Source organism: Eleutherodactylus coqui, chromosome 7, assembly GCF_035609145.1.
Source record: "Eleutherodactylus coqui strain aEleCoq1 chromosome 7, aEleCoq1.hap1, whole genome shotgun sequence".
In the NCBI taxonomy this organism is placed as follows: domain Eukaryota; kingdom Metazoa; phylum Chordata; class Amphibia; order Anura; family Eleutherodactylidae; genus Eleutherodactylus; species Eleutherodactylus coqui.
The window spans coordinates 31,852,116-31,867,907 of record NC_089843.1 but is presented as its reverse complement, the minus strand read 5'-3'; the positions used below and the strand labels follow the sequence as shown (position 1 = coordinate 31,867,907).

The following is a 15,792-nucleotide window of genomic DNA, read 5'->3' as shown; positions in this document are numbered from 1 at the left end:
CTTGCTTATTCTGGGGGGTCAACAAATCCATTTGACTTAAGGAGCATGCTTAATGTGATGCAGGTAGTACAACCTCATGGGAATACTCCCTATCCAAAATTTTTTTGCATATTAGATTTAAACGTGCATCTATATCTTCATCTCGTACAATTCATTTTAAAAACAGTTTTGTTTTTTTTGTGCAGCACAAAAATGAATGAAGACTTGCAGCCCCTGTTTGTCCCGTGTTCAGAAACATACCCATTGTGGCCCTAATCTTCTGTCTGTATGCAAAACAGAGCCCAAACCAAAAGGAACAGCTGGTGGCTTTCGGAACAGACATTTAGCTTGGTGATTTTGGCCCCATTACCCCTTTATAGAACCCTTGAACGACCAAAACAACAGAGAACCCCCACAAATTACCTCATTTTGAAAACTAGACACCTTAACAAACTCATCTAGGGGTGTACTGCTTATTTTGACTTCACAGATTTTCAATGAATTCAAGCAAAACAAAAGGTAAAAATTGTGATTTTCGCCTTTTTTAACAATTGTGTCATTTTAAAAAACATTTTTTTTGTACAGCACACATATGAATGAAGCCTCCCCCCCCCCCAAAATAGATAGCCTTGTTTGTCCTTTATTCAGAAACATACTCATAGTTGCCCTAATATTATGTCCATATGCACAATGAGGCCAAAACTGAAAGGAACATTAAACTTCAACTGTCTTTTAAATTTAACGTGATCACCGTTATCCTTTAATGGTGATCACGTGACTGGGGACTACTCACTGTGGCCCTCGGTCACTGCTCCAAGCTATCAGCTACCTTAAGTAGCTAGGAGTAAGGAGATTTAAAATTTCCCAGGCCCTCCCTAGCTTCTGTGTTTGCGTCCGCATGTATGCGCTGTAGATAGGGAAAGGTGCATGGATAAAGATCCAGTCAAGGAACATGGCTGTAGGCCTTAGGTAAGTAATTTCACCTCCCCTCATGGATCAGATCTGTGACGAGAGGTGAAGCTTTAACTTTTTTTTTTACTTTTATGTGATTGGCATTATCCATTGGATAATGGTGATCACGTAGCCAAGAACCATGTATTCCAGTCCCTTGTGAGATCTCCAAGTTCTCGGCTATGTTGGGCAGCCAAGTGCGGGGAAATTTTATATTATCCCGGCAATCCACATCTTTTGCACATGCATCCGCCATTTTGGTGACAGGCACATGTGCAGAAGCCAGGGTAAGGTCCGCAGATAAATCCAGGGGCCTTAGGGATATAATTTCATCTTCCCTCACGGATATGATCCCAGAGGGGAGAGGAAACAAACTTTTCTTTTTGTTTTTACACATTTTTTTACTTTATCCATTGGAGGACAGCGCTCATGTGACTGGGAACTGCATATAGCGGTTCCCGGTGACAGCTCCCTGCTGTCAGCTACTCATACTAGCCAGGAACGGCGAGTTTTTTAAATTTTCTGGGCCTCCCTGCCCTTTGCACATGTTCTTGACGTAATGCCGCCTGGCGCACATGTGCAGACGCCGGCATCAGGTCCGGAGAGGACAAGAATGCCGACGGACATCATGGAGGACAGGGGTGAGTATCCTCAGCTCACCTTATGAGTCACAAATACTCACTTAATGGGGTACCACTAGGGAAAAGTGATATGGAAAAGGATCTGGGGGTATTAGTGGATAATAGACTAAACTGGAGTAACCAATGCCAGTCAGCCGCTGCAAAGGCAAATAAAGTCTTGGGGTGCATCAAAAGAGGTATAGGGGCGAAGGACGAGAACATTATCCTCCCACTATATAAGGCACTTGTCAGACCTCACATGGAATACTGCGTACAATTCTGGACACCGGTGCTCAGGAAAGATGTCACAGTGCTTGAGGGGGTTCAAAGAAGAGCGACTAAACTAATACATGGAATGACGGGACTGGAATACCCAGAGAGGCTATCCAAATTGGGACTATTTACTCTTGAAAAAAGAAGGTTAAGAGGCGACCAAATAACCATGTATAAGTACATGAGGGGACAACACATGGATCTCTCCCGCGATCTGTTTACACCCAGGACCACGACGGTAACAAGAGGACATCCGCTACGATTAGAGGAAAGTAGGTTTCATCACCAACACAGAAAGGGGTTCTTTACTGTAAGAGCAGTTAGACTGTGGAACTCTCTACCGGAGGAAGTGGTGATGGCAAAATCCATAGAGGAGTTTAAAAGGGGACTTGATGTCTTTCTGGAGAAGGATATTACAGGATATAAATTTTAGGTTAAGTGTCAATCCTGGTATATAGGCAGGTAGGAACTATTAGGGGTTGATCCAGGGAACAGTCTGATTGCCATTAGGGAGTCGGGAAGGAATTTTTCCCCCAAAAGGGCTAATTGACTTCTGGCCTTGGGGTTTTTTGCCTTCCTCTGGATCAACACAGTAGGATAGACAGGCTGGACTAGATGGACAATGTCTTCATTCGGCCTTACATACTATGTTACTATGGTACTAATCCATAAGGGGAGCTAAAACTTTAACTTTCTCTTTACTTTACATTGATTTTAATGCGATCGCTGGTATCCGGTGGATACTGGTGATTGCGTGACCGGAGGAGTGGTCCTGTGGCCTGGGATGACAACTTTAGGATGTTGGCTAACTCCGGTAACCAACAGCAGGGAGCAGTTACGTCCACAGCCTGCAGGGCTTTAATCCCCATAGGATGCATGTTTTTATGCCCTCTGCGATTAAAGCCCACTTGGGCAAGATGTAGAAACACTATGGGCTGATCACTAAGGGGTTAAGGGAAATGTACTGCAAGGTTAATGAAATTAGAGCTTTTTATTGTGGCAGACATTGTAAGAAATAATAATGTATGGTAATGATGACATAATGGTGTTTTTGGAAAACTCGTTTAGTAAATCAAAACAAATTCTGGGGATAATTTGTAAGACTTCAGGGTTTTTTATAAAAATAGGTCTGTATAGCTTCCACTTGGGGCAACTCCCACACACACACACTGTTGAATAACAGATTCTCAATTTGTGAAAACAGCTTCAAGTGTATGGCAATGTTTCTAGGGATGTTGAAGTCAGGTTTTAGTAAGCCTGTGATGGCCCGTAAACCTGCTGCAATGGCCAATGATAGTGGTCAGTGATGATCACTAAGCACTGAAATTGGCCGCAGCAGCTTGTTCAGAGATGGTTCAGTCTGACTGCTACCTACAAAGATGACATCATGAGCGAAGACTAGAAACTGCTGGTGGAGCACAAATGGAGAGAGGTGAGCATGAGCTCTATGAGCTCTTTATTATGTTTCCACACTGAGGAACCCTTTTTAAAACATTTTTCTTATCTTGGACAAGCCTTTTAGGTTTACAGGTCTCTAATTACCTAGGGATAATGTGAAGTATGTTTTAAATAAACAATGCACATGACATTTCAAGTCCATTGCCACTATGCCAGTCACTAGAGTATCTCTAAATGTTATGAAGGGTGGCTTCACACACAGCATTTTTTGGAAGCTGTACTTGCATTTTTTGATACAGTTTTTTGAGCCAAAGCCAGAATTTAATCTAGCAGGAAGGAAAAGTTCTTCCTTTATAGTTTTTTTGTTTTTTTATAGCACTTCTGGCTTTGGATCAAAAAAGTGCCTCAAAAATTGCAAGAGAATTTTCCTGAAAAATGCTGTGCGTGAAGCTAATGGAACTGGGTTGCAGAAAGAGCTGAGCTGATTCTTGAAGAACTCCTGGGGGTAATCCATTTGGTTATGGAGCCATGTTCGCATTTACTTTATTTAGTTTAGAACCGTTCTATATTACCACAGCTAATAAAGCACCACAGAAAATCCACACACAGGGCAAAAAAGCACATAGTCTACAAGCAAAATACTATATTCAATAACAAAGTTAAAACTACATACAAAGATTTGGAATAAAGAATGCAATGTCCATAAGTTAGGTATGCATGAAGACTGGTTACCAAAACATATATCATTTATATATCATCATCAATGAATAGAAAGGTAAATAGCATGTAAATCCAGTGCAAATAAGCACTGTCACCACATTCAGCCAACACAAAACCCATACAAAAGCATCAATGTACATTTCGCTTGTTGTTTCTTTTACACCTGGAAGAAGCAACAAGCAAAACATACATCAGAGTTTCTTTGCAGTTTCCCTTAGTACCCTACACAAGAATGTCCGCCTGAAAACCATATTCCGAGACCCTTCTCTTCTATGTTACAGGCAACCTCCAAAATTTGAGCAACTTTATAATCAGGAGTGCATTGCTCTCTAAGACACAAAAGGGAATTTATCCCTGCAATGGAAGGAGCTGTAAGACCTCCTAACAAACGTGCAGGATACAAATCCCAAACACACAGCAGGACTATAAGATCCGGGAACATGTTCCACGTCCGATGTTGTCTACCTGATCCTGTGCAGTAAATGTCCTGTTGGGGGCCTTTATGTTGGGGAAACAGGACAAAAACTTAGAGCAAGAATGAGATCTCACCCCCACACAATTAAAGAGAGAAACATAGAATTACCACAGACAATGGGGACACTACACTTGCTGATCTGCATCATGTACATCTACGGTAGGTGCTGGGGAAACTCTGTGGAGGATATATATATATATATATATATATATATATATATATATATATATATATATTAGCTTACCCATCGCTCGTTGCTGCGAAGACAGACATACATACATACATTCGTTTTTATATATCTAGATAACAACCAATCACAGCACAGCTTTCATGTTACCTCAATGGTATAATATATAACAACCAATTGCAGCGCAGCTTACATGGTACCTCAGCTTTATAATATATAACACCCAACCACAGTGCAGCTTTCATGTTACCTCAGCAGTATAATATATAACAACCAATCACAGCTTACATGTTACCTCAGCAGTAAGAGAAATAACAACCAATCACAGCGCAACTTTTATTCTGCCTCAGCAATATAAAAAATAGCAACCAATCACAGCGTAGCATTCATTTTACTCAGCGGTATAACATATAGCAACCAATCACAGCACAGCTTTCATGTAACCTCAGTAGTATAAGAAGTGGCAACCAATCACAGCACAGCTTTCATGCTGCCTCAGCAGTATAAGAAATAGCAACCAATCACAGCACAGCTTTCATTTTACCTCAGTATTCTTAATATCCAGCAATTGTCTTGCAAAACGTTTGGCGGATGCATCATTTTTTAGTTGAACACGCTTGCTGGTAATGCCTTTTGCTTTCGTGCTTGAGATGGAAATCAAACGATCTTTGTCTGGGGGGCATAACTGTCGACAATGCTCGCACGCGCGCCACCTATCGTAGGATAGTTGTACTATGCCAGTAATCTTCCCAGGAGTGTACTCAACAACTTCCCAAAGTTTCATGGCGATTGGATGAATGGTGTAGTAATGCATAAAGGACAGACAGACATACATTCATATTTATATATATAGATGACATCAGGAAGTGAGAGAATTAGAATCTGTACGTAAAATTTGGACGCTAATTCTTTTGCGCTTAGAATTGAATAATCGAGTTGGGACGCATTAGATTTTCCTATTTATGACATAATCAATGCTTGTGCCAAATTTCAAGTTTTAATGACATCGGGAAGTGAGAGAATTAGATTCCATACGTAAAATTTGAACGCTAATTCTTTTGCGCTTACAATTGAATAATCGAGTTGGTACCCATTAGCTTTTCCAATTTATGACATAATTAATGCTTGTGCCAAATTTCAAGTTTTTAGGACATTGGGTAGTGAGAGAATTAGATTCTGTACGTAAAATTTGGACACTAATTCTTTTGCGCTTAGAATTGAATAATCGAGTTGGGACCCATTAACTTTTCCTATTTATGACATAATCAATGCCTGTGTCAAATTTCATATTTCTACGACATCGGGAAGGGAGAATATTAGTGGCAATGATGGAAATTGAACGATCTACGTGGGGGGGGGGGGGGTCTATGTCTATGGAAGGTGAAATGTCTATTTCACTATCTAAGCCAGTAGAATAGATTAGAATGTGCCTGTACTGGTAACCATTATCAGAATATGCGGCTTGATAGAAACACACGCTCATAACCTCAGGGCACATTTTTTACCCGCACATAACCCTCAGGCGTCATTTGACGACACATTGCTCATTCCCGCCCCTGCCCCCTCCATCGAACTCAGAAAGATGGCACTGGTTTTTCATCAGAAAACACATGATGTCGGACGTCCATGATGACAGCAACTCACGCAGGACCGGATGCAAAAAGACCATATTTGGACAACCCAATCCCATGCTTTGATTTCCAACCACGTATTGCTTCCTGCTGCCCATAAAGGGCAATTAACCCTTACTGCTATAAAAGATGCTTTACGCCTACTAATAAACAAAGTCAGGAAGATTTTCTACACTGACAGTCTTGTCTCCATGTGATCTCTTCCATTGTGCGCACAATCTCTGAACGTAAATCTGGAAGGGTGCAAACATTACTATTGATTACCCCACGACAGTTGGCGCCCAACTGGGACCGTGGTCGATTTGGATCCGGAGGGACCGGACTTTGAAGGACGTGGACGCACGGGACAATCCTAGCGGAACTGGTGGGCCCAACCAAAAATCTGAACGCGGTAAGATAAATTATCTATACCTGTGTGGCCAGTTCCAGGCTTGTCTGTGCGTCCGTGCCCCATCTAGTCTGTCCAGACCCGTCAGACAGGTACCCTATGTCTTGACCACGCTATACAGAACCTGTCATATTTTAAATGGAATGGTTTGCATACCTGTTGTTTTGAGAGTATGGGTTAATCGACAGAGTCAACAGACTGGTCACGGGAGGGTAAAATTTATTGAATTTGTCTTGGTAGACTCTTCTCCGGGGAGGAACAGGTGGTTTCTCCGGGGAGATAGAGGGTGCTGCGAGATGGTGTGTCCAAACAGACTCTTCTCTGGGTAGAGACCAATAGTTTCTTTGGGGAGATAAATGGTGCTGACGGATGGTGTTAGGGTTGAAATGAGTCAACCTGGTCACTCCCGGCAGTGCAGTGAGGCAACCCCAATTATACCACTGCTCAGTCTATGTGTCTATGTGTATGTATGTCCTGCTCAAACTGTAAGAAGGGATAGTTGTTGTCAATAAGTACGCATTGGTTGGGTAATAGCCAAGATTGATGCACTATACACAGTGGCTTGTTGTGGGATTGCCGCACTGGTAGAGGACTGTCCTCAGATCAAAGTGTATAGGTTAAATGTGCATTATTGGATCCCTTCTAGTAAAGGTGGATTGCTAAACTGTGTTGCTGCTGAATTGTTTGAAAGTACAAGATGTGATATATTGTGCCTGGCATCGGGAGAGTGTCTATTGAATGTTGCATTGATGGTCAGGTGGTGAGAGAAATATGGGGAACAAACATAGTGGAGAGAAAGGTTTCAAGGCATGTGATTTGGTGGCAGAGAGAGAGAGGATCAATATGTGATTGTGTCTCCTATAAATATATAGGAAAAGGTTATAATACTAGTTAGATAGATATGGATGTATGCGTCCGTGTGTGTATATATATATATATATATATATATATATATATATATATATATATATACACACATATATACAAATGGTCAACTGAGCTTGCTTTTAGTGAGAGAGATTGTTTGCTTGAAGCTGCATAGGCTGAGACAGCCCCCTCCCCTCTCCTCCAGGGCCAAGAGATAAGAGCGGAATGTGATACTAACCTTGGAAGGTAGCTTTGGTTGCTTTAAGGGAATAGAAAATTGTAATGAATTTAATGAATTATACTGTCTTAGAAGGCAAGGAAGATAGGAATTTTAGGGTAGATTCTTGCTGCGGTCTGAGGTCACAAATAGACTTTCATTGATGTACTAAATGGTTAGAGCAGTTGCATTGTCAGAAGCTCCTAGCATATGTTTTTTTTCTGTAGGAATTTAACTGCAGGGAATAGTTAAACTAAAACAACTTTGTTAAAATCTGTGTTTTATATTCTATTCATATACTTCTTTTAATTACTAATGATTAATTTTGTTTACATCAGTGTTTAATACAGCATATAACAGCTTCAGTAAATAAGAGAGATAGAAATAATATCTCAGACACTGTATGTGATTGAATCATGTACTTTATAGCATTATAACACTCACCCCAATGCCTTTCAACTGATGTATGTTTGTTCATCACACTCCTTCTCTGTGCTCTGCCTGTAAGAGACATATCTGTATGTTTGGGGAGGGGGGGGGGGGCTGGGCAGACTTGACCGCATCAATGGATAAAAGTTAATGACCCGTGTTCAGACTGTGATGAATGTAAAATGTTTGATGCAGATATTGACCCCCCCCCCTGCATAAGACTTCACTTGTTTGTGATCAGAATCAAAGGGGTGTAACTAGATGATGTAAAAGTACGTAATGGGTCTTCTCTCTCTTGTCCACAAGGAGGGTTGGGGGGGGGGTGAGATTCTTGGGCAGTCAGAAAAAATTAGTTGTTTTTTTTTGGTCTCAAATTTGATGAGACATTGCAGGTAGGATCAGATTAATAATATATTTGCTTAAAGGATATCACATTTTAAATGTGGCTAGATGTTTGTAGATTATTCTGCCTTTTTGTAACTCATGTCTCTGTTATTGGTGCTGACATCTTACAAGCCTTATCTGCATCCATCAAATTCTCACCGGATGGATTGGTACGGGTTGAGACCTCAGGTGCCCGTTCAGAAGAGTTTTGTAAACTAACTGCTCTCTTGGTGGATCCGGCTTATGTGTTTGTCCTGACAGCTGCTGCAGAAACTCAGCTTTCCGCAGGTCCTGACAAATTGTTGGCCACCTCCAAGACAGACATAGGGAAATTGAATGTACCCCCTATGATATTATATTTGAAACCAGGATACAGACCCCTGGGACAAACAGTATCCCTTTAGTTTCCCACAAGAAAATGTTGTTTTGGGACAAGTGGGAGTCTTGGTTCCAATGCGGGTTTTGCGCGAGATACGTCCTCCACAAACCCCAATGTCAGTCCAGCAAACACCTCTCTTTTCAGTCAAGAAAAGACTCAAAGAGGTGTCCATGTAGACACCTACCGCATGGTCCACGACCTCCGCAAGGGGAACCAGGTTACGGTTCTGGACTAACGCCTAGTGGTTCTCACCCCTTATGACATCTAGAGTATACGCACACAAGTGCAACCCAAGCACTAATCTCTGGCCTGTCAGATCTTCGTGCCTCATAGCTTCTTTTTCCAATGTTGTACTACCTTCAACCTGGCTACTCTTCTTCCAATCGAGTATTCTGGTTCAAATGGGGGAGGAGAAGGCATAGGTGATCTAAGTATTACAGATCAGCTATTTTTTTTTATTATCAGCATCATTGTCTAGCATTGATGCAACAAGAAAATTCAGGTTTTAAAAACAGTTACTGGAACCCCTTGTTAACAATGCATATTTTGAGTTTTTTTAGATGGTACCAGGGTGAGGATTGACGACTCCACACCGGATATGCAGTGGTCACACAACAAGATGTCCTAAAAGCAGAAGCTCTTTCTCCACATGTCACAGCACAAGAAGCGGAACTGAAGGCCCTCACTGGGGTGAGTAGAGTGGCAGAAGGTAAGACGGCAAATATTTACATTTATTCCCGGTATGCATTTGGCATATCTCATGATTATGTCCCAATATGGAAGGCCAGACAGTTTCTTACCTCAGCAGGATAGCCAATTAAGAATGGTGAAGCAGTGCAGAGTCTCACAGAGGCCCTACTCCTACCTGACAAAGTGGAGAGCTCACACCAATTCCTACACTGGAGAAGCAAGAGGCAACGTGATTGTAGAAAGCACAGCAAAGGCAGCAGCCCTCAAGCCGTGGAAGAAAAGAAGAAAAGAAGATATTGACAAACTTTGGACATTGACAAACTTTGGACATTGACAGAACTTTGCACATTGATATGCTAATGACTTTACAGTAACAAGCCAGCAAGGAAGAAAAAGAAAAATGGACTAAAAATTTGAGCACTAGAACAGGATGGTGTATGGCGAACAGTAAACAGAACTTGCCTACCACAGTCCCTGTGTCCCATGATGGCCCAGCTGATGCACGGAAAGACACACCTGTCAAAGGCAATAATGACGTCACTGTTTGAACTAGGATAAGTGGCTCCTGGGTTCTCTGCCGCTGCTGGATCATTTGTCCAATCTTGCATGATCTGTGCCATAAGGGAGCAGGGCAGAAGTAAATTGGCCACATAACACTTGCCTAGGCCACTCTACCCATTTCTGAGATTGCAAATTTATTACATTCAGCTTCCACTTGTTGGGAAGTATTAATATGTGCTTGTTGTTGTTGATGTCTTTTCAGGTTGGAGGCCTAACCTGTTACCAAGGTAAATAAGCAGGTAATCACACAGGAGCTCATGAACAAGGTAATCTGCAGATACGGGGTACCGGAAGTGATTGAGTCAAACAAAGGAACCCATTTCACGGGTGAAATAATGCAACACATCATGACTGCTCTGGGTATATCCCAGGCCTTTCACACACCTTACCATTGAGTGAGTAGTGGAGAAAGTAGAAAGGATGAACAATACTCTGAAATTTAAGATACAAAAGGCAATGGAGGAAACAGCAAACTTTGGACTGGGTGCCTTCCATTAGCCCTTTTTCTCAGTTAGGTACATACCTAGCAGCAGAGGAATAAATAAGTTTAGAACACTGTGTATTTAGAACACTGTCATAGGTTTTTGCTAAAATTTAGCTCCACTTTTTTTACGTACAGTGCACCCTGCTCATGCCACTCAACTTGCCAGCATTACAGCGCCCTCAGTCCAGCTACCTTGCTGCCTCTGGAGAAAGGGGGGAAGTGGGAATAATCACCTGATAATTTTTTTCTTTCAGATTGATAGGCATGACTATGTACTAGCTAATGGCCCAGGAGACAGGGGATTTAGTCATGTTGATCAGTCATTAGATTACCCTGATTTTGCACTCTTTGTGGATGAATTGAGGTATGGTCAAGAAGGCAGGTTCTACACAAGTTATGTTGTGCTCTCCTTACAAAGCTGAACCTCTTCTAACCTAACGTCTACACAGACTCCCGCTATGCCTATGGCATTGCTCATGACTACGGACCCATCTGGAGAGTGAGGTCGTTCTTGAGTAAATAAACAGTAAATAAATTAGAAACAGTAAAGGTGTACCAGCACCGATGGAAGCCCTCTTCCTGCCCGAGAGAGGGGTCTAAAAGTGTAACAAAAGTCCTCTTCATGGATGGCACCTGAGGCAACCGTAAATCACCCAGCTAATCAGGCTGTAAAGACAGCCACACAGAAGCCCAGACTTGTTCCTTCAGGAGTTAGGGCAGTACAGGTACCCCCTCAGACGACATCCCCGGTGGATTATGACCTGTTGATTCAGTTACAAAGGCAACTAAATTCAGCCTGTGAGGTTGATGCTAAAGAGAAACCGGCTTGCAGACCTCATTGAAAAGGGGAGATGATGCTGCAGCCAGAACTTCTGAGGGATGTTTGGAAAGATTCATTGCCTTGGAAGACTGTATTGTAGAGGGAAGATGAAGCTGCAGCTAAATCCATGAGGGACATTTGTCTGAGGGAAAATTTTAAAGTTGGCTCCATATTATGGCCAGTAAGTGGATTTCTTCCTTGCTTTTTTAGCACACAGAGAACCAAAGACACAGAAGTAAATAACCCATGTACTACAGTTGTTCTGACCTATTGCTGCTCAGTAAAAGTATAAGTGACTCTAGGACTTGGGCACTAAACACAGAGGAGATTATGGACTGTGAACACAATGTTTACTAATTTGCCAATTTGTGATGTGTTTCAAGGTGAAATGCTTCTTTTTCAAACAGCTGGAATTGAACGCTGAGAATCATATAATGTGATCATTCAGAATATTTCCCATCCATAGCCATACCATTAGTGATCACTGAGGAAAGGCTTAGCTGCTGTCCATACATTTAGCATACCCAATAGTAATAGTTTCCCCATCCTAAACCTCTGGTTGGCAGCAACTCCACATTATCAAGTCACTCACTCATTCCACCTTGCTCCCGTTTGCCCACCATTACTGGAATCAGAGGCCATGACCCCTGACCTCTCCTCCCAGCATCGGTGGTAGGAATGGTTCACAACACATGTCTCTATGACTAGGACATTATTTAAAACGTATCTGTGTGAAAGCATAATACTAAGCAGCCACCCCCATAAAGTATATTTGTATTTTGCACCTGTCTTACCTCCCCATATACCATTTTGCTCTTCTACATACTGCACGGACTTGGTGTTTGTACCAGCCCATATGTATTTGTATCAGTGATTATAGTCATTTTCAGTTATTTTCCAGTTGCTTATGTACCATATATTCCAGCATATAAGGCAACTGGGCGTATAAGACGACCACCCAACTGTCGACTTATACGCCGGGAATACGGTGTAGGAAGAAAACAAAAACAGTACTCCCCTCCCTCGGCGTTCTGCGGCGCTGCTGCAGGCTGTCGCTCCCTCCTCCTTGCTGAAAGAGCTTTGCTTTCTGGATGCGGGGCTTGAAATCCCCATCTCGAGAAAGCTAATGCTGTGATTGGCTAACTCAGGTGGCGTCAGCCAATGAAAGCTAGTGCTGCGTTAGCCAATCACAGCCATTCAATGTTTTTTGTTTTTTTTCCACAGCTAATACCTGGCGTATTAGACAACCCCCGACTTTGGAGAAGATTCTTCGGGGTTAAAAGGTTATCTTATACGCTGGTATTTATGGTAGATTAATTCTATTAGTAAACTAAAAAACGATGTTTCATGACAGAGAATAGCCTTACAAAATTACCTGCATGATGTATGGCTTCTTACCTCATTTGTGCATTTCCAAGTTATAGACTGCGGATTTATGTGAAGCTTTTCCCCACTAACAGCCCATGGTGAAAAATTTCCTATTTCGACCGCATGTGTAGCCTCATCTAAATACAACCAGTTTATGATCTTATATGGATGTTCGGATTCCCCCTGCTCATTAAAGTAATATGAAGGCCTCACTGAATCCGGTGAGGACTTCATCATTTGTATGGAGCGCTGTAACTTCCGTCTGTTGTGCATAAATCCAGTTATTGAGTTTTCTTCATATTCATCTTTTATAAATAAGAACATTTCATGTAGAGCTTTTCCCAGAACTTCTACTGCAGAATACACTCTTGGGGAGACCCCTGAAGAGAGGAAATTCCTCAGACTGGGCACGGTATGCTCATTACTGCCATTATACCTTTCATCGGTGAAATTGACTAAAATAAATGAATCTTTATCATCATTTCCTGCCATTAAATCTAATAGTGTCCAGAAAGACTGATAATGGAATAGATTGGGGAATTTCTTGTAATTTTTAAAAAAATCTTCCATTCCAGAAAAAGGTTGTGATGAAATCTCCACTGCCAGACTTCCATTCATTGTTAAATCCCAATACTCCATAAGCATTAAACTGTAAGTCCACGATGGTGGAAGGATGAAGTTTTTGTCAAAAAATATTGAAGCAGAATTATATAGAAAATCAGTTCCATAATTAGAGTAGGTCCCGCACATTATAATGATATTGACTCCTTCTGGAATATCTAAAACAAACTGCTCGTCTTTATGATAAGCATTCTCTGCTGTAAGTTTTATGGTGAAGGCGGCACAGATCCCGCGGTCTCTCATGTACTTTGTTAGTATTTGCAGCTCATTCTCTCCGCTGTCATCATCCGACACTAAAATCCCAACCCAGGTCCAGCCAAAGTACTTCAAGAGGTCGGTGATCACCATATTGTGGATGTGGCTATTTTGGACCATGCGGAAAACATGTGGATAGAGGATTCTATCAGATAATGAGGGGTCGGAGGCTCCATAGCTGATCTGAAAAACAGAAAAAAAAGAAAGTACATTTAGTAGACTGTTTTCAGTCAATTTATTAGGGAAGTCCTCGATAATCGACAACAGTTTTTGTCACAGAGGAAATCACAGAATCTATAGGTTGTTATGCAATGCATCAGCGAAAAGATCATTATTTAAAGTTGTTTAAGATCATGTGATCATTAACCCCTTAGTAACCAGCCCGTAGTATTTTTTCGTTCTAGCAAAGTGGGCTTTAACCCCTGAGGGTGTAGAAACATGCTTCTGCGGGGATTAAAGCCACGTGGGCTATGGACGTGACAGCTCCATGCTGCCAGTGCCCGCAGGTAGCTGACAACCTGGAGCTGTCATTTCGGGCTGCAGGGAGTCCCCCTCGGCAATGCGATCGGCGCTATACATTGGATAGCGCTGATCGCATTAAAGTGCAAAAAAGTTTTTTAAAAGTTTAAGATTCAGTTGTCCATCCTCTGCGCTCTTCCCCACTGATTTGGCTCACCGGGACCAGACGCCAGCCTTCTGCGCATGCGCTCCCGACACGATGTCACTTATATGCGCAAAAGGCTGGGAGCCCCGGCAAATTTGACATCTCCTGGCTCCCGGCTCCTGAAGGGCTCGTGCCCCAGGAAATTCAAAATCCCTCTGTTCCTAGCTACCATGTGTAGACAGGAGCACAGAGATGTCACCGGGAACATCATCACTGTTATCCAATGTAAAACAGTGATCATTTAAAGTAAAAAAAAAAAGAGTGTAAAAAAAAAAAAGCTTAAAAAAGTTTAAAAAGCTTACATTTCATCTCCCCCCATGGATCATATCCGTGAGGGAGATGAAATTACGTACCTAAGGCCCCCGGATTTATCCTCAGACCTTACCCCAGCTTCTGCGCACGCTACCATCGCCAAAATGGCAGGCGCAGGTAAAAAGCCGTGGATTGCCAGGGTAATTTAAATTCCCCCTGCTCCTCACTACAAATCTTAGCCAAGAGCCTGGAGATTTCACGGGGGTGGGGGTGGGGGGGGGGCGCCCTGAACAGTTCCTGTTCACGTGTTTGCCGTTATCCAATGGATAGTGGCGATCACGTAAAAGTAAAAAAAAATTTAAGTTTCATCTCCCCTCACAGATGCAATCACACAATTCCACTCACAGAAAAGAGAACACAGAGATCCACAACACAGAGCTCCATGGTCGCGGATATACTCACAGCCCATATGCTACCACAATGTGTACGGGCTGTGGGTCATCGCTAAGTGACTGTGCAGGAAATACAAACACAAAAAAGGGGTATTGCGCATGACCGCCTGTGTGAGTACACAGTTATGCGCAGTACATTATGCGGCTGTACGCAGTGCCACGGCCGGGCTCACAGCTGGAATCCGCTGCTGGCCTCCACAAGCAGATTCCACATCCGGACATGTGAACCCAAGATTATTTAGACTGCTACCTGTAATACATAATTTACAAGAAGCCCTGGGAACGCTCGCCTCCTGCAGTTTATTGAGCGCCTTCTGTGTGAGACCACTGCACCTCAGCAAGCTTACAAAGCCTCACAGAGCTCCACTTTTTACACCTTATCCCTGCCGCTAAGGTCACAAAATACCCCCCCTAAAAAAGCATGAGAGGAGGAGGGATACCGGTTTTTATTCCCCCATGTACCCATCCCAACCAGGCCCCCGTAATTACCCCTGTCTTTGAAAACAGCACACAGTTCACATTATTTCTTTTATCTTTTTGGGGAACGCCAAAAAGGGTGTCCAGGGTAAAAGGAGAGGGGGGGGGATATTTTTAAGGAGTCAATTTTTATTCCGTAAAAGTGAGTAATGGGGCCTGGAATTTATTCAGTCGTGCCCTGCAATCCAACGGGTGTTCCTTCCATTATAGGCCTTGCGATGTGTCCTGTGAGTGGATTAGGGCCACAATG

The 15,792-nt window shown here is 42.5% G+C and overlaps 1 protein-coding gene across 1 annotated transcript in view; it reads right to left on the bottom strand.

Annotated features, from left to right (window-relative positions):
- The window catches only part of LOC136573248 (vomeronasal type-2 receptor 26-like), a 32,784-nt gene extending 17,727 nt beyond the window's left edge, over positions 1 to 15,057 (bottom strand). Inside the window, exons 1-2 of the mRNA XM_066574547.1 lie at positions 15,019 to 15,057; positions 12,852 to 13,880 (exon numbers count right to left, since the gene is read on the bottom strand). Coding sequence (XP_066430644.1) covers positions 12,852 to 13,880; positions 15,019 to 15,057 — 1,068 coding nt within the window. The remainder of the gene's footprint in view (positions 1 to 12,851; positions 13,881 to 15,018) is intronic.
- Positions 15,058 to 15,792: the final 735 nt, after the last annotated feature.